Below are 20,000 nucleotides of genomic sequence, written 5' to 3' on the forward strand. Positions count from 1 at the left end.
ACACACACACACACACACACACACACACACACACACACACACACACACACACACACACACACACACACACGATCACAGTGTGCAGGTTTATGTGTACATCTTCCTCATCCTTCTCTTCCCTCTTGTCCATGCCATGTGAGACCTCATTACATGTACCGTGCTGTAATGTAATGACGTGTTGACAGTCAGACACTACAGGCTATCAACCGCTGCATGTCCAGTCTCAAGAGAGGGCTAAGAACCACAATCCCCTTCTTATTGAATTCTTGAGAGTTATTGACATTTTTATGCAGCAGACTTCAGGGTGGTGCAACCACAGCTATTGCCACATTTTTCTTAATTACATGAGTGACATAATTTACATTTACAATTACGTTTCTCTTTCTTTTACATTTTTTTTTTACTGGATTATCTGTAAAGCATATCTATTCTTCGTACTGTAATTACCAATTCTACCATGAAGACTCGAGAGGCAAACGAACATTATTAACATTTATTGAACATTAGACATGATACAGGAATGCATAAAAGTTTGGCGAACAATAACACTTGATAAAATGCATGAATCAGTTTGGCGAAGGTTCCCGTCTTCGCGTTGAACTCCGGGATAGGACAGCATATCCTCCAGCGGAGATGGAGGCGGGCGTAGCCTGCCCCCTAACAGACGGGAACCTCTGGTGACGGTGGACGGAGGGGTGGTGGTGGCTTCAAAATCGGCTTAACTGAAAAGCAGAGAACAGAAAGAGTGACAGCTATTTAAACAACCGTGAATGTGATCCATTGGCTGAGAGGTAACGATGCATGAGTGACGCGTAACGGGGGAACCCCCAATCTCGCGTTGTGATTGGTTGGCGATCCTGGGCAATGATGACGCATGTATGATCTGTCAAAAGGAAGATTTGTTGGTTGGCCTAGTAGGCTAAGTTTGACAGCCGAGAAATTCGAGTCTCCCTGGTAGAATTTACGCAAGCTCCCATTTCTACCATGAAGACTCGAGAGGCAAACGAACATTATTAACATTTATTGAACATTAGACATGATACAGGAATGCATAAAAGTTTGGCGAACAATAACACTTGATAAAATGCATGAATCAGTTTGGCGAAGGTTCCCGTCTTCGCGTTGAACTCCGGGATAGGACAGCATATCCTCCAGCGGAGATGGAGGCGGGCGTAGCCTGCCCCAAAATAGAGATTAGAAGTGAACTCACCTACCGCTTACAAGGAGACACCATCTGAAAGACATGAAAAGTTAGTTAGATGATTGATTGATGATAGACGGAAGATGAAGGATGATAGGTGATGATGATGAGATGATGATGATAATGATGATAATGATAATGATGATAATGATGACAATGACAATGATTACAATGGCAATGATGACAATGGCAATGATGACGATGATGACGATAATGACGATAATGATGATAATGATGACAATGATGAAGATGATAATGATAATGATGACAATGACGATAATGATGACAATGATGATAATGATGACGATGATGACAATGATGATGATGATAAAGATGATAATGATAACGATGACGACAATGATTACAATGATAATAATAATAATGATGATGATGAGTGATAAGTGATAGGTGTTGGAAGACAAATGATGATAGATTAAATGAGATTATAAATGATAGGGATGTTCTAAGGCTTAAGCTTATGGGCGGTGGTCTAGCGGAGGCATGAAGCCTGTGATGATGATGGTGATGATAATGTCGGTACCTTAGGCTATGCGAGAAGACATGGCGCGGATGCGCTGAGAGCAGAGACACAGCAGAGCGTTATGATTTGATTGATAGATGCACCTTGGTCAGGAGAGCGCTGAAAACTTAGATTATGACAGTAGGTAGAGAGCCGGAATCGTGACCTAGGAGAGAGAGTAGAACATGGTGATGAATGAGTAAATGAATGGATGGATGAATGAATGTAGGCTATAATATGTGGTATGATAGTTGACATCATAGATAAACAACCATGGCAACTAGGCTGGTTCAATGTTACAAAATATAGAGATAACAGGCTTACGGACCACTATAAAATCGATCTGATAGATGAGAGAAGGATAGAATACAGACATGACCGGGTGACCGGAGCGATAGCCCCCCAAGAGATGGAGTGAATGCCGCCGGTGCAGCAAAATACCACCGTCACCAGAAATGAGAATAGAAAACATAAAGTTACAGACCAGATATAGCATGCTTCAACGACGTGATGAGGAGTGAGGCAAATGCAGGAAGCGTATGCGCCACACGACCAACGGCCCAGCGCCTTGATCGCAGTAGGGGACAGACCCCGCTTAGCGGCCGTGGTGGCCACGCCGATTCTGAACGAGCGTGCTGTATACCTCTTGGGCGAGGAACGAGAAGAACGAAACAGAGTTATCAGAACAGAAACAGTACACTGAGCCAGATGACAAAGCGAGGAATGAGCCGAATGCAAGATGCACTGCGTCGGACCAGCGGCTGAAAGCCTGCACTATGCGGGCGTCTGCCCAGAGTGGTGAGAGAGACAGCTTTAGACAAAGCATGAGTGGCTAACATTAAAAGACGAGCACCTCGGCCAGGATAGCAGAAAGGTCAGGTTAAAACAGAGGAGAATCGGCAGACAACTGGTAATCATGACCTAAGAGAGGGAGAGAGCAGAGCTTGTAGCTGAAACGAACAATGAATGAAACACCAAGAAAACATCTCGACCAAGAATAATAACACCATGTCAGTTATGATAAACACCTACGCGGTGTGGCGCGGTGAATGCTTGTGCAAAGCAGGCATGGACACAGGCAGTGGGGCGGATGCCCTGGTTGGTTGAGAGAAACAACTTGCGGTAACTGCATGATTAGACTAGCAATAAAAAAGGGTGGCACCTTAGTCAGGAGAATGCAGAAAGTGCGAGCTTACGACAGAGGAGAGTTGGAGAGCCGGTTATCGAGACCTGAGAGGGACAGAGCAGAAAGCTGAAACATCACTGAATAACGGCACCAGAACAAAAACGGCATATCAAAATAGACATAAACTCCTACTCGCTACCAGTGGGTAGCTGCGATAAGTTTGTCATGCAGGATGGATGAGGATACCGATACAACCAGGTGACTGGCGTTAAAGTTGGGGCGACAGCCCAGTGCGATGCTGAGGCGATGGCCCATTGTGATGCCGAGTTGTGATGTTGAGCCATGGTGTTGAGGTGCGACAGCCCAGGGCAATGCTGAGGTGAGCCGTTGATGCACGAGCCCTGAGGCGCCGGCCCAGGGTGATGTTGAGTCGCCGGCCCAGGGTGATGTTGAGTCGCCGGCCCAGGGTGATGTAGAGTCGCCGGCCCAGGGTGATGTAGAGTCGCCGGCCCAGGATGATGTAGAGTCGCCGGCCCAGGATGATGTAGAGTCGCCGGCCCAGGATGATGTAGAGTCGCCGGCCCAGGATGACGTTGGGGCCGATGCCCAGTCCAGTGTCGGGGCCGATGCCCAGTCCGTCGTCGGGGCCAGAGCCCAGTCCGTCGTCGGGGCCAGAGCCCAGTCCATCGTTGGGGCCAGAGCCCAGTCCATCGTTGGGGCCAGAGCCCAGTCCATCTTAGGGGCCAGAGCCCAGTCCATCGTTGGGGCCAGAGCCCAGTCCATCGTTGGGGCCAGAGCCCAGTCCGACGTTGGGGCCGATGCCCAGTCCGACGTTGGGGCCGATGCCCAGTGCATGACGTAGCGTGTGCCCTACGTGGAGCGGCAGGCGCACGTGTATGTGAAAGTGTACGGGAAAGCAGCAGAGACCACCATCACCAGATATGAGAAAACAAACACAATACGACACATCACAGTCCGAGCGCCCTGACGATTCCAATGAAGCCTAAGGGCACGAGTGGTGTACAGAGTGAGAGGGTTAGCCCATAGATGGCTACCAATGGGATCAGAACCCTGACAGGACTCCATGGGCAAAGTTTCATGTATAATTTAAGTATGATTATTAACTGTCATCATCGATGTACTTCCCACGGATATCACTCATTTATTTACTTAAATTTGGACGGTGTATATGTAGCCCATTGTGATCAGAATAACTCGAAATAGACAAGGCATTGCAACCGGCTACAATGTCCCTCGATGCGACCGGGCGCAGGCCGAAAGCCCCGCGTGATCTTTAAAGGTACACTGTGCAGGAAATGGTCAAAAAAAGAAATGCCTATGCTGCTCGTTGAAACTGAGCTGCCTATTGCCAAATTTGGTCTTTACATGAACATTTACCATGTAATAAACAATATTTTCTAGTATGGTCCAAGTAAAGTTATTGTTTGGTGCTAAAAATTGCTATTTGGTAAATTCAAAATGGTGGACCATGGAGAAGATCCCCCCTTACATGTAAGAAAAGTGCAATTTTTCAGTCATAAGGAATACTTGGAATTTGATGGTGGGGTAAGTATTCATGAAAAAAGGTAATTAGTGAACTGGCAGCATGAAGTCTGGAAATAAACAACTAAAAATCTCACACAGTGTCCCTTTAACTTAATCCAGCCCTGAATGACTTGAAGCGGGAGTGAGGAAGCAAGGTACACTTATCAATACAAACTGCAGGCAGTGCGATGACATGAGGTGATGATTGGCACGCGCGCATATGCTTAATGTGCGATCCAGAAGTCTAGGCCTACGAACCGAAGTCATAACTCTTACAAGTCAACGAGACAGCCACATGGGCCAGTCCATGCAAACGAAAACGTAAAATAGGCTCGTGTTGTGGGCATAGGCTACGGAACATTGAAAATAGGCAGGTGCAAACTGATGAACGCACGACCGGAATCCACGTGAATGAAAAACTGAAGGCGGTGCTACGGCCCGTAGGCTGAGGTCCTTGCAACATCGCTCCGGAACATAGGAAGTACGTTTGTAATCAGGACAATTAAGAACGAGTGCAAGGCTCTGCAATGTCCTCCGTCCGGTGTCGTGACAGGCAGTAGCACGAAACAACACAGAAGGTAATGTGGGTTATGCATGCGGGCGAGGCGCTTCGATATACAAGTAGCCCATTTAGATCTGTATCCCCAGCAAACGTTCCAAAAAAAGCCACACCGACCGGTTCATAAATGCTCTATAATATTGGCAAGCGAATCACCAGTCCATCCGCAGCAGATGAGGCCGACGAGGACCAAGTAAATTGTGACTCGCAGTAGGCCTACCCATCACGCCTCCGAAAAAACAAATGTGCTGAGCAGATAAGCTGGCTAAGTGCGCGAGGCGCAACGAGAGAGCACCGCGGGCCCAGTTACTTCGAGTCCGCCCTTCCCCAGCAAATGTTCCAAAAGTCACTCCAACCAGTTCACGGAATTCTCCCAAATGACCGCAAACGAAACGTAGGCCATCAGTCAACCAGCGGCAGACGATACTGATATCCGAGACAGTGCAACAAGCCGAGTATGAGGCATAAGAGGCGACTTGCCTGGACAACAATTCCCCCGCAAAAATAGTCATTCGCTGAGATAAACGTTCCCTGGGTCCGCAGGGCAAGTGAAGGGAAAGCCGCCAGGTTACTCACGAAATACACCAGTTCGGGGAAATCCATCCACAGGCAGGCTAGTTCAAAAGCAAATCCACAGAAATCAGGGAGCGGCGTGCCAAACAAATTGATTGAAGCCTTGCGAGAAAATGATTAGGCTGTTAAAAAGCACCGATTGCGTGCCACGCGTTTGAGCGGTTGGAAATCCCATCCCAGCAACGGCAAGGTGAGGAGTTATCAAGTAACCAGGTAGAAAATAAACAGAATGTTTGATAACGAAAACGCCGGACAGCCACTTCAAAATCGGCTTAACTGAAAAGCAGAGAACAGAAAGAGTGACAGCTATTTAAACAACCGTGAATGTGATCCATTGGCTGAGAGGTAACGATGCATGAGTGACGCGTAACGGGGGAACCCCCAATCTCGCGTTGTGATTGGTTGGCGATCCTGGGCAATGATGACGCATGTATGATCTGTCAAAAGGAAGATTTGTTGGTTGGCCTAGTAGGCTAAGTTTGACAGCCGAGAAATTCGAGTCTCCCTGGTAGAATTTACGCAAGCTCCCATTTATGATTTAATTAATTTAACTCATTTTACCCTGATGCTGCATGTACACTGCATTGACCTATAGGTGCCTGGAGCGATAGAGACGCTGCATTCAGGCTTTTGAGATTTGAGTTTGTTTGTTTTTTTAAATTAAAAATGTGGATATGTTAGAACTGAATGAACACATCCGAATGCATGATGAGGGTCCTGGCTTTTGAATGCAACTTATTCCTGTTACTCATGTTACTCGTGTTTTTATGTGTTTCGGAAGCTGAGATATTTTCGATTTTTATAGGCTGAGGGCACCTTTTCCGCAAAAGGGCGTAGGCATTCAGCAGGTGTTTTTTGACAGGTGCCTAACTGCGCGAATAGACCAGGCGCGATGCGATTCAAGCGACAGAGTGCAGCAGCAAGCGATACGAGCGATTGAGGAGACTAAAGTATGTCCGTACAGGCAGAAGGCAAAGCATTCAAGCATTCCCATTGGCTGTGGTCACTGACCTCTATACAGTCATTGGCTGTCACGGCTTGTCGCTGAACCGCGTCATAGAAAGTTGAAAAGATTTCAACTTCAAACTGTCGCGCTCATCTCGCAAATCGCTCAGTCTCCAGAATCGCTTTTGTCTCGCGACTCAATACAAAGTCAATTACTTCCGTCGCTCGCCTCGCTCAGATCGCCGCTGGTGTATTTACATTGGTGAGGCTTAAATGGGTTAATGAACAAGTTACAGTAGCGGCAGTTATCTGTGATTGGCTGGATGGTCGTTGGCGTTTTTGGCTGCAGCTGGTGCAATCGTACGCAAATCGCAGTCATGAAAAATAAAATTAAAATAGTGTGTCAATTACGATGGTCAGCCTTGGGCCTCTTTAATCCAACACCAGGAGCTGATGTCGTTTTTGATATAGTGCGTACGCATTCAGCAGGTGTTTTTTGACAGGTGCCAAACTGACGAAGAGCAAAGGAATACAAGTAATTAGTCTGAAAAATACCGGTGCCTTTTCAAACTGTCAGCAGCTGGGAAAACACAAACACTGATGAAGAATTTACAGTGGCATAATTGGATATTGAGACTGAAGGGAGTGCAAAGGAAATCTCTTCACTCCTCCTCCATATCCTCCTCCTTTTCTCTCTCCCCCCTTTCCTTCTTCTCCTACACCTTTCCTCTTCAATTTTCTCCTTTCCCTCTTCATCCACACCCTCCACATCCTCCACCTCCTCCTCGTTCTCCTCCTCCACCTCACCTCCTCCATTCCCTCTTCCTCCTCCTCCTCCTCCTCCACCTCTCCTCCTCCTCCTCCTCCACATCCTCCACCTCCTCCTCGTTCTCCTCCTCCACCTCACCTCCTCCTTTCCCTCTTCCTCCTCCTCCTCCTCCTCCTCTCCTCCTCCTCCTCCTCCTCCTCATCATTCGTGTGGCATCCCATATAATGGCGCCTCCTCGACTGTATTCCCGTCATGCCCGCAGTGCACTCCAGCAATCGACTATCAATAAAAACCTCAGGGGGGAAAATACTATGAGAAGGAATTTGCGAAGGAATAGCTGACATTTGTGGTGTGTGTGTGTGTGTGTGTGTGTGTGTGTGTGTGTGTGTGTGTGTGTGTGTGTGTGTGTGTGTGTGTCTGTGTGTGTGTGTGTGTGTGTGTGTGTGTGTATGTCTGTGTGTGTTTGTGAGAGAGAGAGCGAGGGAGACAGAGAGACAGAGAGAGAGAGAGAGAGAGAGAGAGAGAGAGAGAGAGAGAGAGAGAGAGAGGAGGTACGGAGTAGGAAGACTATGCATTCATGGTGTACAATTGACATCGGCTGTCGGAAATGAGAGGTGAGACCCACTGCCGTCACCCTGATTGTTTCCCTTGATGATAATTACTCCGGTCAAGTGTTACCCTGTCTGCAGAATATGATTAGATTTTTTTTTTTACGTTAGAGGAATGCAGGAGATTTTCATTTGATAATGCGTCTGTATTGTGTGTGTGTGTTTGTGTGTGTGTGTGTGTGTGTGTGTGTGTGTGTGTGTGTGTGTGTGTGTGTGTGTGTGTGTGTGTGTGTGTGTGTGTGTGTGTGTGTGTGTGTGTGTGTGTTGCCCTTTCCACACAGGTACGGCAGGTCAGTGTTTTTTTATTTTGTAAATTGCAGACAGAATTAATCACCATCATGTGGATTCATCATCACTTTTTGGTGTCCTCGTAAACAACAGCCTTACGAAAGTCACCTTCTCTGGAAAGTGACAGGCAGACTAAAGCCAGAGAAAGAAAGCAGCACCATAAGCAACACGCACATGGGCACACACACACACACACGCACACACACACACACACACACACACACACACACACACACACACACACACACACACACACACACACACACACACACACACACACACACACACACACACACAGGCATACATACAGACACACAGGCACCCCCCCCCCACACACACACACAGACAAGCAGACTTGCACACATGCACACACAACACACACACACACACACACACACACACACACACACACACACACACACACACACACACACACACACACACACACACACACACACATACACACAGGCATATACAGACACAAGAGGCACGCCCCCCCCACATACACACACACACACACACTCGCACACACAACACACACACACACACACACACACACACACACACACACACACACACACACACACACACACACACACACAGGCATACATACAGACACACACACACAAGCAGACATGCACACATGCACGCACAACACACACACACACACACACACACACACACACACACACACACACACACACACACACACACACACACACACACACACACACACACACACACACAGAGTGTGTGTCCTCTGCAAGTCCACAAGCCGCTGCATGGCCCTCTGGCAGTGGAGCTCTGATTAAATAATGTTCCTTATCGATGTCTGGCATCATCTGTCAGGTTATATATATTTTATTATAGCCTGCCGCTTGTCTTTGCCCATCAGCAGTGGTGTCAAAGTAGGGCATGATTTTCTCCTCTCGCACAGCACTGTACTGTATTTTAGTCTTTGTCTTCCCTGTGACTAGTGTGCGTGTGTGTGTGTGTGTGTGCGTGCGTGCGTGGGTGTGTGTGTGGATGCGCACGTCTTAGGCTGTATGTGTGTACAGGGAAGTCGACAGGGAGGGACGAAGGGGTCAGTTGTGCCCAGGGCCATAGGGGGCCCAAAATTGGGTCCTCATTACATTGTATGTATTGGATCGGGGGACCTTTCAAATGACTTTGTCCTGGGCCCAGCAAAAGCTGTCAGTGGCCCTGTGTGTATGTATTTTAGTCTTTGTCTTCCCTGTGACGTGTGTGTGTGTGTGTGTGTGTGTGTGTGTGTGTGTGTGTGTGTGTGTGTGTGTGTGTGTGTGTGTGTGTGTGTGTGTGTGTGTGTGTGTGTGTGTGTGTGTGTGTGTGCGCGTGGGTGTGGGTGTGTGTGTGCGCGTGGGTGTGTGTGTGCGCGCGTGTCTTCGCCTGTATGTGTGTACAGTATGATACTCCCAACACAACATGTCAGTGCCAAGTGGAAGTCAGGGCGAGCGCTGTATGTGGGGTGCTACCGTGGGCGTGTGGTTGTCTATACACTTACCTGTACTTAACTGTGACATTGTGAGACATTTTCACCCCTATCATACTCTGTACAATGCCTACTTCTACATACTATACTATATCATAGATGTATCTGTCAACACTGGTCATGTTAAGACTGTCTACCTTAACTGACAGAGTATGTTTTCTGCACATGGTCTATCCCAACTCACAGAATGTCTTTTTGCACAATTACCTTTTTACATTTTTAAAATTTTTTTTACATATTACATTTTCATATTCTTTATCTTTACTATTTTTATTTTTATTTTCCCCTCCCTGACTTCCTGTGTTATTTGTGTCTTGAAATGTCCATGTGGGCATTCGTTTATTTGTGTATTTATGTAAGCTACTGGATACCTGAATTACCCCCTGGGGATTAATAAAGTTACTCTACTCTACAAGTGGCTGGGAATGCAGGGGTCTAGTCTACGTAGAACGCAGGTATACGGAGTATACCCACTTCCAAATGAATCCACTAATCCACTTAAAATTGATCGATCCATTATTTAGAATAGCACAAATATAAACAGTATACCCACTTCAAGAAATGCTCAAAATACAGTATACCCACCACAAAAAAGTAGACTACTCTATACCACTGTGTATGTGTGACTTCACAGCCTTGTGTAGGCTGGCGTCGACGGGTGGTCTGAGCTTTGAAAAGTGGGTCAGTCAGATATGGATTGTCAGAGTGGCGTTTGTTATGCAGAACGACCAACACCAATCTGCCCACCACTCCTGTGGCAGCAGGAGCAGCTATTTATTTGCTCTCTCTGAGCACTATTAAAGGGACACTGTGCAGGAAATGGTCAAAAAAGGTACTGCAACTATGCTGCTTATTGAAATTGGGCTGCCTATTGCCAAATTTGATATTTACATGAAAGTTTACTAAGTATTAAACAAATATTTTCTAGTATGGTCCCAGTACAGTCATTTTTGCAGCTAAAATTGGCTATTTTTGGAAATTCAAAATGGCGGACCATGGAGATGATCCCCCTTTTCATGTATGAAAAGTGCAATTTTTCCAGTCATAATGAATACTTAGAATTTGATGCTGGTGGTAAGTATTCATGAAAAAGGTAACGTTAGTGAATGGGCAGCATGAATTCTGGAAATAAACAACTAAAAATCTCACACAGTGTCCCTTTAAGAGATGGCCTCTCTCTCCCCGTCTCAATGGGACGCCTTAGTATATATATGAACTTTATTACAGGCTCTAGGCCCAATAGGCAGACACACATCATAGTTAGAGATGCACCGGATCCGGTTCTGGTTCCGGATCCGGCAGGATAATAGGCTTTTTCACAGGATCTGGGTCTGGCAGGATCTTAAGCAGTGGATCCGGTATCCGCCATGTTACCTAAAAATCAGGGTCTGGTGCATCTCTAGCCTAGGCTTTTCAGTCAGTCTTTCAGAACCCCAATCACTGCATGGAGTGAAAGCCCTTTGGAAGCGGCCGTTGCAGGCAGTGGCAATAAGCCAATGAGTCTAAAAAATAGTTTGAGCCAACGTAATAAAAAGGGCCCACGTGTGCGAGTAGACTATATGTTTCAACCCTTTTGTAGGATCCGTTATCCGGTTCTGGATCCGGCAGGCTCTTAAGCAGTGGATCCGGTATCCGGCAGGATCCTAAAAATCAGGATCCGGTGCATCTCTAATCATAGTATAGATAAAAAAAGAATAACATATAAAATAGGCAGGAAAAGAAAAGGAAGAGAGAAAGAGAAAAAAACAACAAGCAATAATGCCTAAGCATATACAAACATATCTGTCATGACAGTCTTAAAAGGCAGCCATACCAATGCTTCCACATATATGATTGATATCGGATAGAGCTTCATCTGGAGCTTGTGAGAATCATTGTAATACAGTTTTTAGACTTATCCAGACGACACATGAACTAAAACATTAGGTTCCTCAAGAGACCAGGTAAAGTACAAAGTCCTGTGTCACAAAATAATTTACTAGCACTTCAACTCCTAGGCTTTTTCAGCAATATCCTCAGACAGTCATTATATGCCACTTGGAGTTTGCGCAATGTTTCTTTTTTGTAGCTGACCCATAATGAGGCTGCATACATAGTGTTGGACAAGCACGGTAAACAACAGCAGGTGGCCGCAAGTCCTCTCATTTTCTTCAAATTACACATAATAATCGTGTTTGGCATCTTTAAATGGCTGGCTGGAGTCTGGATGTGCCACATGCTGTCTAGGGCAAAAAAAATCTGCATATTAATTCTGTTCTGTTCTCTACTCTTCTCTTCTCTCTCATTCTCTCTCTCCCTCCTTCCTGCTCCCCCTCTCTTTATCTCTCTCTCTCTCTCTCTCTCTCTCTCTCTCTCTCTCTCTCTCTCTCTCTCTCTCACTCTCTCTCTTTATGTCGTGTCTGTTCTGCCATTTGGTCCATTGTCATTTCACCACTTCATTGGCCTTTAAAAGGAAGCAGACGGCGACTATAATATTACAATTTGTCTGAGCTGTAAAGTCATGACCGTGATTAGCCTGGGGATGGGAGTGGACATGATTACTGTTATCTTTTTTGGCCTATACTGTATCTGTAATATTGGGGAATCTTGAATTCATTTAATTAGTAGTACAATATATATTAAGAATTTACACATACAAGGGTTTCAGGTTAAAATTGGGATGCTCTACTACTTGGTACATGTTCATGAGTAAACATTAAAATACACATAGAGTTGGCAGATTGCAACCTTGACATTTTACTTTACATTACCTTGACATGACACTTCGGAAATGAACTTGCAAATGAAATTACGCTTTCCACTCCAGACCCATTTTGTCTGTTCATAGTTTATGTCTTTGTTATTTAATAGTAAGGTCTGAAAATTATCATTTCAAATGGCAGGAAAAATCAGGGGAAATTTATGGAATCCAATCAATCACTTACATATAGAATCCTATGGACTTTCTGGAATGTGCCACAAAAAAAAACGCTCTGAAATCATTTCACATTTGCTGTACTGTACGATCTGAGCAAATTGGCTGGCTAAGCCCTTAAGTAACACGTCTCTTCTTCCTCTTCTTCTTATTCTCCTCCTCAGGATGGCTCCAAGCAGAGGCAGTCGCGCAAGAAGACGGTGTCCTTCAGCTCGATGCCGAGCGACCGCAAGATGAACAGCACGGCGGCCTGCATGGCCTTCATGACGGAGGGCTGCGAGATGAAGAAGGTTTAGTTTAGCTTAATTTAGTTTAGTTTAGTTTAGTTTATTAGGATCCCCATTAGCTGGGTCCAACAATAACATCACACACAGTTAAAAGTTCTACACAAATCTGTACATTCATTTAAGCACTATACATTGAAAAGAAAGAAAGAAAAAAAGAAAGAAAAAACATTTAATATAAACATAAATTATTATAATAATGGTTTAAAACCTTGTGACAAACATCTCTACCTCTGCACTAACCTAGTTTATATATGATAGGCTCAGATGTTTTTTCACCTGGTTTTTTGAAAACCACTTTACTATTCAATATAGTTAATTTCGTTGGCAAATTGTGCCATTGTTCCAGGTGCGCTCCAACTCCCGCATGTACAACCGCTACTTCGTGCTGGACCCCGACATGTGCTGGCTGCGCTGGGAGCCCTCCAAGAAGGACTCGGAGAAGGCCAAGCTGGAGATCAAGAGCATCAAGGAGGTGCGTCTGGGCAAGAAGACCCCCGTGCTGCGCAGCAACGGCCTGTCGGACCAGTTCCCCGACGAGTGCGCCTTCTCCATCATCTACGGCGAGAACTACGAGTCGCTGGACCTGGTGGCGAGCACGCCGGACGTCGTCAACACCTGGGTGATGGGCTTGCGCTACCTGGTGTCCTACGGCAGGCACGCGGTGGACGCGGCCGAGCCCGGAGAGCCGAGCCTGCGCACGTCGTGGATCGGGTCCGTGTTCGAGCTGGCTGACGCCGAGAAGCAGGGCCACGTCGACCTGCTGAGGGCCACGCAGATCATCAAGGGCCTGAACCCCGGCATGAAGGAGTCGAGGATCGAGCTGAAGATCAAGGAGCTGCAGAAGGCGAAAGACGAGTACGGCGAGGACATCAACGCCGACACGTTCTTGGAGGCCTACTGCGAGCTCTGCACCCGGCCTGAGGTCTTCTTCCTCATGATGCAGTTCTCCAGCAACAAGGAGTACCTGGACAGCAAGGACCTGATGCTGTTCGTGGAGGTGGAGCAAGGCATGGAAGGCGTGACCGAGGAGATGTGCCAGCACATCGTGCAGCGCTTCGAGCCGTCGACCGAGGGCCGGGAGCGGGGCTGCCTGTCCATCGACGGCTTCAACCACTACCTGCTGTCGCCCGAGTGCCACATATTCGACCCGCAGCACAAGCACGTGTGCCAAGACATGTCTCAGCCGCTGTCGCACTACTACATCAACTCCTCGCACAACGCCTCGCTTCTGGAGGATCACTTCTGGGGCTCCTCGGACATCTCTAGCTACGTACGGGCCTTGCGCATGGGCTGCCGCAGCCTGGAGGTGGTGGTGTGGGACGGGCCGGACTGCGAGCCCGTGGTGTACGTGGGCAGCTCCGTGGCCTCCCAGCTCGCCTTCGGCAAGGTGCTGGACGTCATCAACCAGTACGCCTTCGAGAGCTCAGAGTACCCGTTGATCCTGTGCTTGGTCGTCCACTGCTGCGTGCCTCAGCAGAGGGTCATGGCTCAGCACATGAAGAAGATCCTGGGCGACAAGCTCTTCACGGATCCGCCGAGCCCGGAGGAGCATTACCTCCCTTCCCCCGAGAGGCTGAAGGGAAAAATCCTTCTCAAGGGCAAACGTCTTCCTCCCAACTACCCTGACTCAGAGGGGGAGGTAACGGACGAGGAGGAGGGATTAGACATGTCGAGGAGGTTAGTGGGTGCTGAGGAAAAGGACAGTTTCAATGGGATCGGGTGCAAGCGCCTGCGTCTGTGCAGGGAGCTCTCGGACCTTGTCTCGCTTTGTAAGTCAGTGCAGTTCAGGGACTTTGAGACCTCCAAGAGGGAGCAGAGGCACTGGGAGATGTGCTCGTTCAACGAGGTGGACGCCAACCGCTTCGCCAATGAGTTCCCAGAGGACTTTGTGGGCTACAACAAGCGCTTCCTGTCGCGGATCTACCCCACGCCGATGCGCATCGATGCCAGCAACATGAACCCGCAGGACTTCTGGAAGTGCGGCTGCCAGATCGTGGCCATGAACTACCAGACGCCGGGCCTGATGATGGACCTCAATCTCGGCTGGTTCCGGCAGAACGGCAACTGCGGCTACGTGCTGCGGCCCGCCATCATGCGGGAGGAGGTGTCGTACTTCAGCGCCAACGCGCGGGACTCCCTGCCCGGCGTGTCGGCGCAGCTCCTGCACATCAAGGTGATCAGCGGCCAGAACCTGCCCAAGCCGCGTGGCTCGGCTGCCAAGGGGGATGTGGTGGAGCCGTACATCTACGTGGAGATCCACGGCATCCCGGCCGACTGTGCCGAGCAGCGCACCAAGACCGTCTCGCAGAACGGCGACAATCCCATCTTCGACGAGAGCTTTGAGTTCCAGATCAACCTGCCGGAGCTGGCTGCTCTCCGCTTCGTGGTGCTCGACGATGATTACATCGGAGACGAGTTCATCGGTCAGTACACCATCCCATTCGAATGCCTACAGCCGGGCTACCGCCACGTCCCCCTGCAGTCACTCACGGGGGAATTCCTGCCCAACACCACCCTGTTTGTGCACGTGGCCATCACCAACCGGCGCGGAGGGGGCAAGGCGCACAAGAGGGGCCTGTCGGTACGCAAGGGCCGCAAGGCGCGCGAGTACACCTCCACCAAAACCACGGGCATCAAGGTGGTGGACGAGCTCTTCCGGGCCTCCACACAACCACTCAGGGAAGCCACCGACCTCCGAGAGAATGTGCAGGTACGTGAGAGCCGCCATATGCTCATAATCTCAATGCATTTGTCTCGCTATTGTGCCGTGCTGTGATGTGATGTAACGTGAACTCTGTGACCGTCCACTTAAAGCTTACAGCCGCGATGACACTTATGGCAGATGAGTCACTAGCTAAACAACCAGGATGCGCAATATTGCCCCCATTTTTTTTTTCTTCCTCTTCTTTTTTCGCCTGGCTGAAGCGAGAGTGGCGCGTCTGACGTGCCACGACTGTGTGGGCGTCCTGTTAAATTTAGCGCATTACTCATAGGTTTACATAATTCAATGCGCCCTGCCAAATGGCAATTATATCAGAGGGGCTACTCTCGGAGTATATCTTGGCAGTGGATCAGAGTTAAGATATCCACTCCACGGGTACCTGCTGCCACCTGTTTAAATATTAAATGCTACACCGCTCAGACATCCCATTAATGCATGCGGAAGGAAGGGAGGTATTATACCGTTTTAGCACTTTCGAGGGCTCGGGCATTTCGCTGACATCCATGCGGGGATCGTTTGCAAAGATGCACTTGGCTCTTTTCCTCTCACTGTCTCCGTCTCCCACAGCTTCTCTCTGGACTTGTACGGTTCCCCTCTGTCCCCTTGCAGTAGGGCTGTGTGCTGCCCTACAAAGGCAAATGGCAGTAACTACATATTTTGTCAAAATTGAGCTTAGACGGAAAATAGACTTCATTACACCTCCTGTATCTTGTGACAAAGCCCTATGGTCCATATGTGTCCTGTGTTAGAGATATTGCTATGTCACATTTGCAGTAACTGTAATATCTAACTTAATACCGAGGCTTTGTAAGGTTTCCCTCTGTCCCCTTGCTGTAGGGCTTCAGTACTTCAGTAGAGGCTTTTGTGTCTCCATTCCAGATTTGTTCCAACCATGTTTTCACTTTGTTTTCGTACAAAACATGTTTTTTGTTTTCCTAGCTGCCGTTGTTTAAAAGACAAGAAGCATCTTTTTGGTTTGGGGCATGGTCACAGACACAGACTTTTGAATTTTGGTTAGCGAGAGAGACAGAGGGACACAGAGATGGGAAAAGGGAGGTAAAGAGAGCGAGAGTGAGCGAGGGAGAGAGAGACAAAAGTAGGCTAGCGAGGAAGACACAGAGAGGAAGGTTGAGAGGGGGGAGAGTGTGAGTGGTCACATTGTTTCAAGGAGGACCAATTAGTGGTTTGTTTATGCCCTTGGAGTACTGGCACGCAACAAGATACAAAAGAGGTTGTTGGTGCGAGCGTGACTGACTGTCTGCTCTGTTCTGCTCTGCTCTGCTCTGCTGGCTAATCCAGTGTTCCAGGACAGGCTGGTCCACAGGCCAGTAGAGCGCTAATTACTCCACACTATTTACACACACCAGAAAAAGCGAAGCACCATGTCTTCAAACAAGGACAAAACATGCATAAACACAGAGAGAGAGAGAGAGATTGACGCGCACTGCACACAGACCATGAAAAAGGCAAAATAAGGGGAATATTAAGGGTTAAAAGCTAGGAATTAGCAAGGATCTGAAAGAGCTTCTGGTGTGTGTGTGTGTGTGTGTGCGTGTGTGTGCGCGTGCGTGCGTGCGTGCATGTGTGCGTGCATGTGTGCGTGAGCACGTGCGTGTGTGCGTTCGTATGTGTCTGCAGTATGTAAAGTTGTCTGCAGTCTGGAGTCAGAAAAGCGCAAATGGTTATGTTTGCAAAAAGGTTTTTTTTTTGTCCTGTGTTGTTTTTGTGGTGGCAAACGTATGTGTACATGCAAAGACTACAAGACAGAAGAGTGGCGTGCAGGATGAGGAGGTGAGAGAAACAGCAGAAGAGAGCAGAAGGAGGTCAGAGTAGAAAGAGAACGGAGGGAGATATCATTTCATTTCAAAGCCTGGTCAGATTCCAAAGAGAAAATAAGAAACTTGTCTGGAGCCTTGTAGAAATCCACCCCCATCCCCACCAAGCCACAAAAACACTGGCAGTGGTGAGAAGCAGGGCCGCTGACAGACTTGGATGGGCCCTGGGACAAAATCATTTGAGAAGACCCCCCCTCACCCAAAACATGCAGTGTACTGAGGACCCAATTCTTGCCCCCCTGTCACTTTGGACCCGGGACAACCGACCCGTGTGTCCACCCCTGTTGGCTTTCATGGTGAGAAGGCCTGAGGTTGTGTTAACACGAACAAAGTCCAGACCTTTTTTTTCTGTGTCAATGTGAAGCCTGTGGCACAGATTGGTGGAAGAATGAGGATGACTCATCATCAGACGGTCTGTGTTCAGTGTTCAGTGTTGTGTGTTTCTATTGAGCGTAGGGCTGGGCGATATGGAAAAAAAAAACAATATCACTATATGGATTACTTTATATCACGATAACGATATACCTGTATATCACGATATAGCACAATTACATACGTTTTCAGTTATTCTCTTCATTTGCTCTTTATTTTTTTCATGTCGCAAAACAACCTTTCTTTAAAATGGATCTTTTTATTGTTATTTTTACAGTTACATGAACTTATAGTGTGTATTGTGACAACATGAAATGTAATGAAATGATATTCAATTGTATACAACTGATAAAATTACTATCACGATATAAACGATATAGGAGAAAGGTCATGATATTTACGTTTATATCACGATAACGATATATATCGTCATATTGCCCAGCCCTAATTGAGCGTCCCCATTGTCCCCATCCGAGGCCATAGATTTCCACCTGGTGTTGGAATAACATTTTGATCCCCATGGCTGAAATCAGAGAGAGCATACTGGGTCACCCCCCTACATGGTTCTTTGCTTTTGATTTTAAGTATCTGAGTGAACCTCTATTATGACTCTGTTACTTACGGTAGTTGCACTGTTTCAATGTGTATTATACCTTGTTCAGCCATCTTTATGTGAGAGGAGAAAGCTGCCTCTTAGGAGATACTTGCACTGTTTTACTTTTAGGAGATACTAACTTGTACTGTTTCTGCATGCAATGTCGATTCTTATATCACTATTGTGCGGGCAGTTGAGCCATCCGTGAATTCCCCTGGAACGAATGAATGAGTCTGCATGCATACGCAGGCATATTTTATCACCCAAGATCAGTGGAGCACGGGGAGCGGGCAGGTACTATAGACGGCTGAAGGCAGCTTCTCAATAAGCTCACAATAGTAAGTCAAGGCCTCACCAACGCCAGGGCTTGTGCCAAGTGCCGCAGGCAATCACACAGCACATAGTCCTAGATCAACACACAGACAAAGCCCTGTGGCTGGTAAAAGTGAAAGTGAGCCAAGTTTTTACAAATGAATCATGACTTTGAGCAGGACCGTAAACCAGACATTTTCAAATACTGAGGTCAAATACTTTGTGCTGTACTGCATACTGTACATTTAGAATGCTTCAAACACTTAAGTTTGTTTTCATTAGTCACTGCACTGCCTTGAGGATAAATGGGGGTGGCGTATACAGACTGAATTTATCATTGTTGATCATACATTGATTTTCATCATAGATACATTTTACATTACTGAAAAAAATACAGAGGACATGACCTCTGTGTGCTCAATGGTAGTTACAGCCATGCCTTTGAGGCTTCAGTTTGAAAGGATGTTCATACAGACAGTTTTTTCCCTAGATATATCCATTACAGACAATGACTTTTTTTTGTCCTGTCCTTATCACTCTACTTTCTGTTTTCTTCTAGCCTTCGTCATCCTCACACTGCTATGTATGACTGTTGTGTTTGTTTCTGTCTTTGTTCGGGCGTACGCGTTTCTTTGACATCAAAGGCCAAGGTTGAGGTATGCAACGTAAGCGAGTGCAAGAGAATAGGATGTGTGGTTGCGGCCTTTAAAGCAAGGTGGTCTTTGTCACACGGCAATTCTGACTGCTCCATTGCACCCACAAAAGGAGACATATTGTACATAGGTCATTCCAAAGATTGTGCAAAAGGGCATTATCCATCATTGTGTTGCTATCTCAAGTCGCTATCGATTGATTGTATACTGGATTCTGTGTGCATTCAACGCAACCCTCATATGAACCACTGTTGTGGTGATGTTAACCCATTGACGCCTAAAGCACCTGCAAAAAAGGCTGCTGAATGCCTAAGCCCTTTTTAAGAAAAGTTGCCCTCAGCCTTTAAAAACCTAAATATCTTAGCCTCTGAAGCACATAAAAACATGCAATTAGTTGCATTTAAGCGCTAAGACCCTCATTTTGCATTAGAATGTGTTCATTCAGCTCTAACATACCAAGATTTTTAATAAAATTGTCTCAAATCTCATGTCCCTTAATGTTGCGTCATGCAGGCGCCAGGGCCAATGTTGCGCAACGCAACATCCAGCATCAATGGGTTAATGCAATGCACATCTTTGTTGTGTAAATGCAATGTTAATTCAACACTCTTAGAGAGTATTGAGTTAGCGAATTCACCCTAGAGGATATTAAATCAACTCAGTGTT

The 20,000-nt window shown here is 47.0% G+C and overlaps 1 protein-coding gene and 1 long non-coding RNA gene across 2 annotated transcripts in view; one reads left to right on the forward strand and one right to left on the reverse strand.

The window, feature by feature from the left end:
- The window catches only part of plcl5 (phospholipase C like 5), a 175,042-nt gene that overhangs the window by 89,389 nt on the left and 65,653 nt on the right, over positions 1-20,000 (forward strand). The window contains exons 2-3 of the mRNA XM_063185185.1: positions 12,723-12,848; positions 13,192-15,555. Of these exons, the coding sequence (XP_063041255.1) occupies positions 12,723-12,848; positions 13,192-15,555 (2,490 nt within the window). The remainder of the gene's footprint in view (positions 1-12,722; positions 12,849-13,191; positions 15,556-20,000) is intronic.
- On the reverse strand, positions 498-2,387 carry LOC134461675 (uncharacterized). The gene is made up of 3 exons (XR_010037364.1): positions 1,743-2,387; positions 1,211-1,234; positions 498-722 (listed from the first exon to the last, which is right to left on the reverse strand). It is a non-coding gene; the product is annotated as an uncharacterized LOC134461675 (long non-coding RNA).

This window comes from Engraulis encrasicolus, chromosome 2, assembly GCF_034702125.1.
Source record: "Engraulis encrasicolus isolate BLACKSEA-1 chromosome 2, IST_EnEncr_1.0, whole genome shotgun sequence".
Classification (NCBI taxonomy): domain Eukaryota; kingdom Metazoa; phylum Chordata; class Actinopteri; order Clupeiformes; family Engraulidae; genus Engraulis; species Engraulis encrasicolus.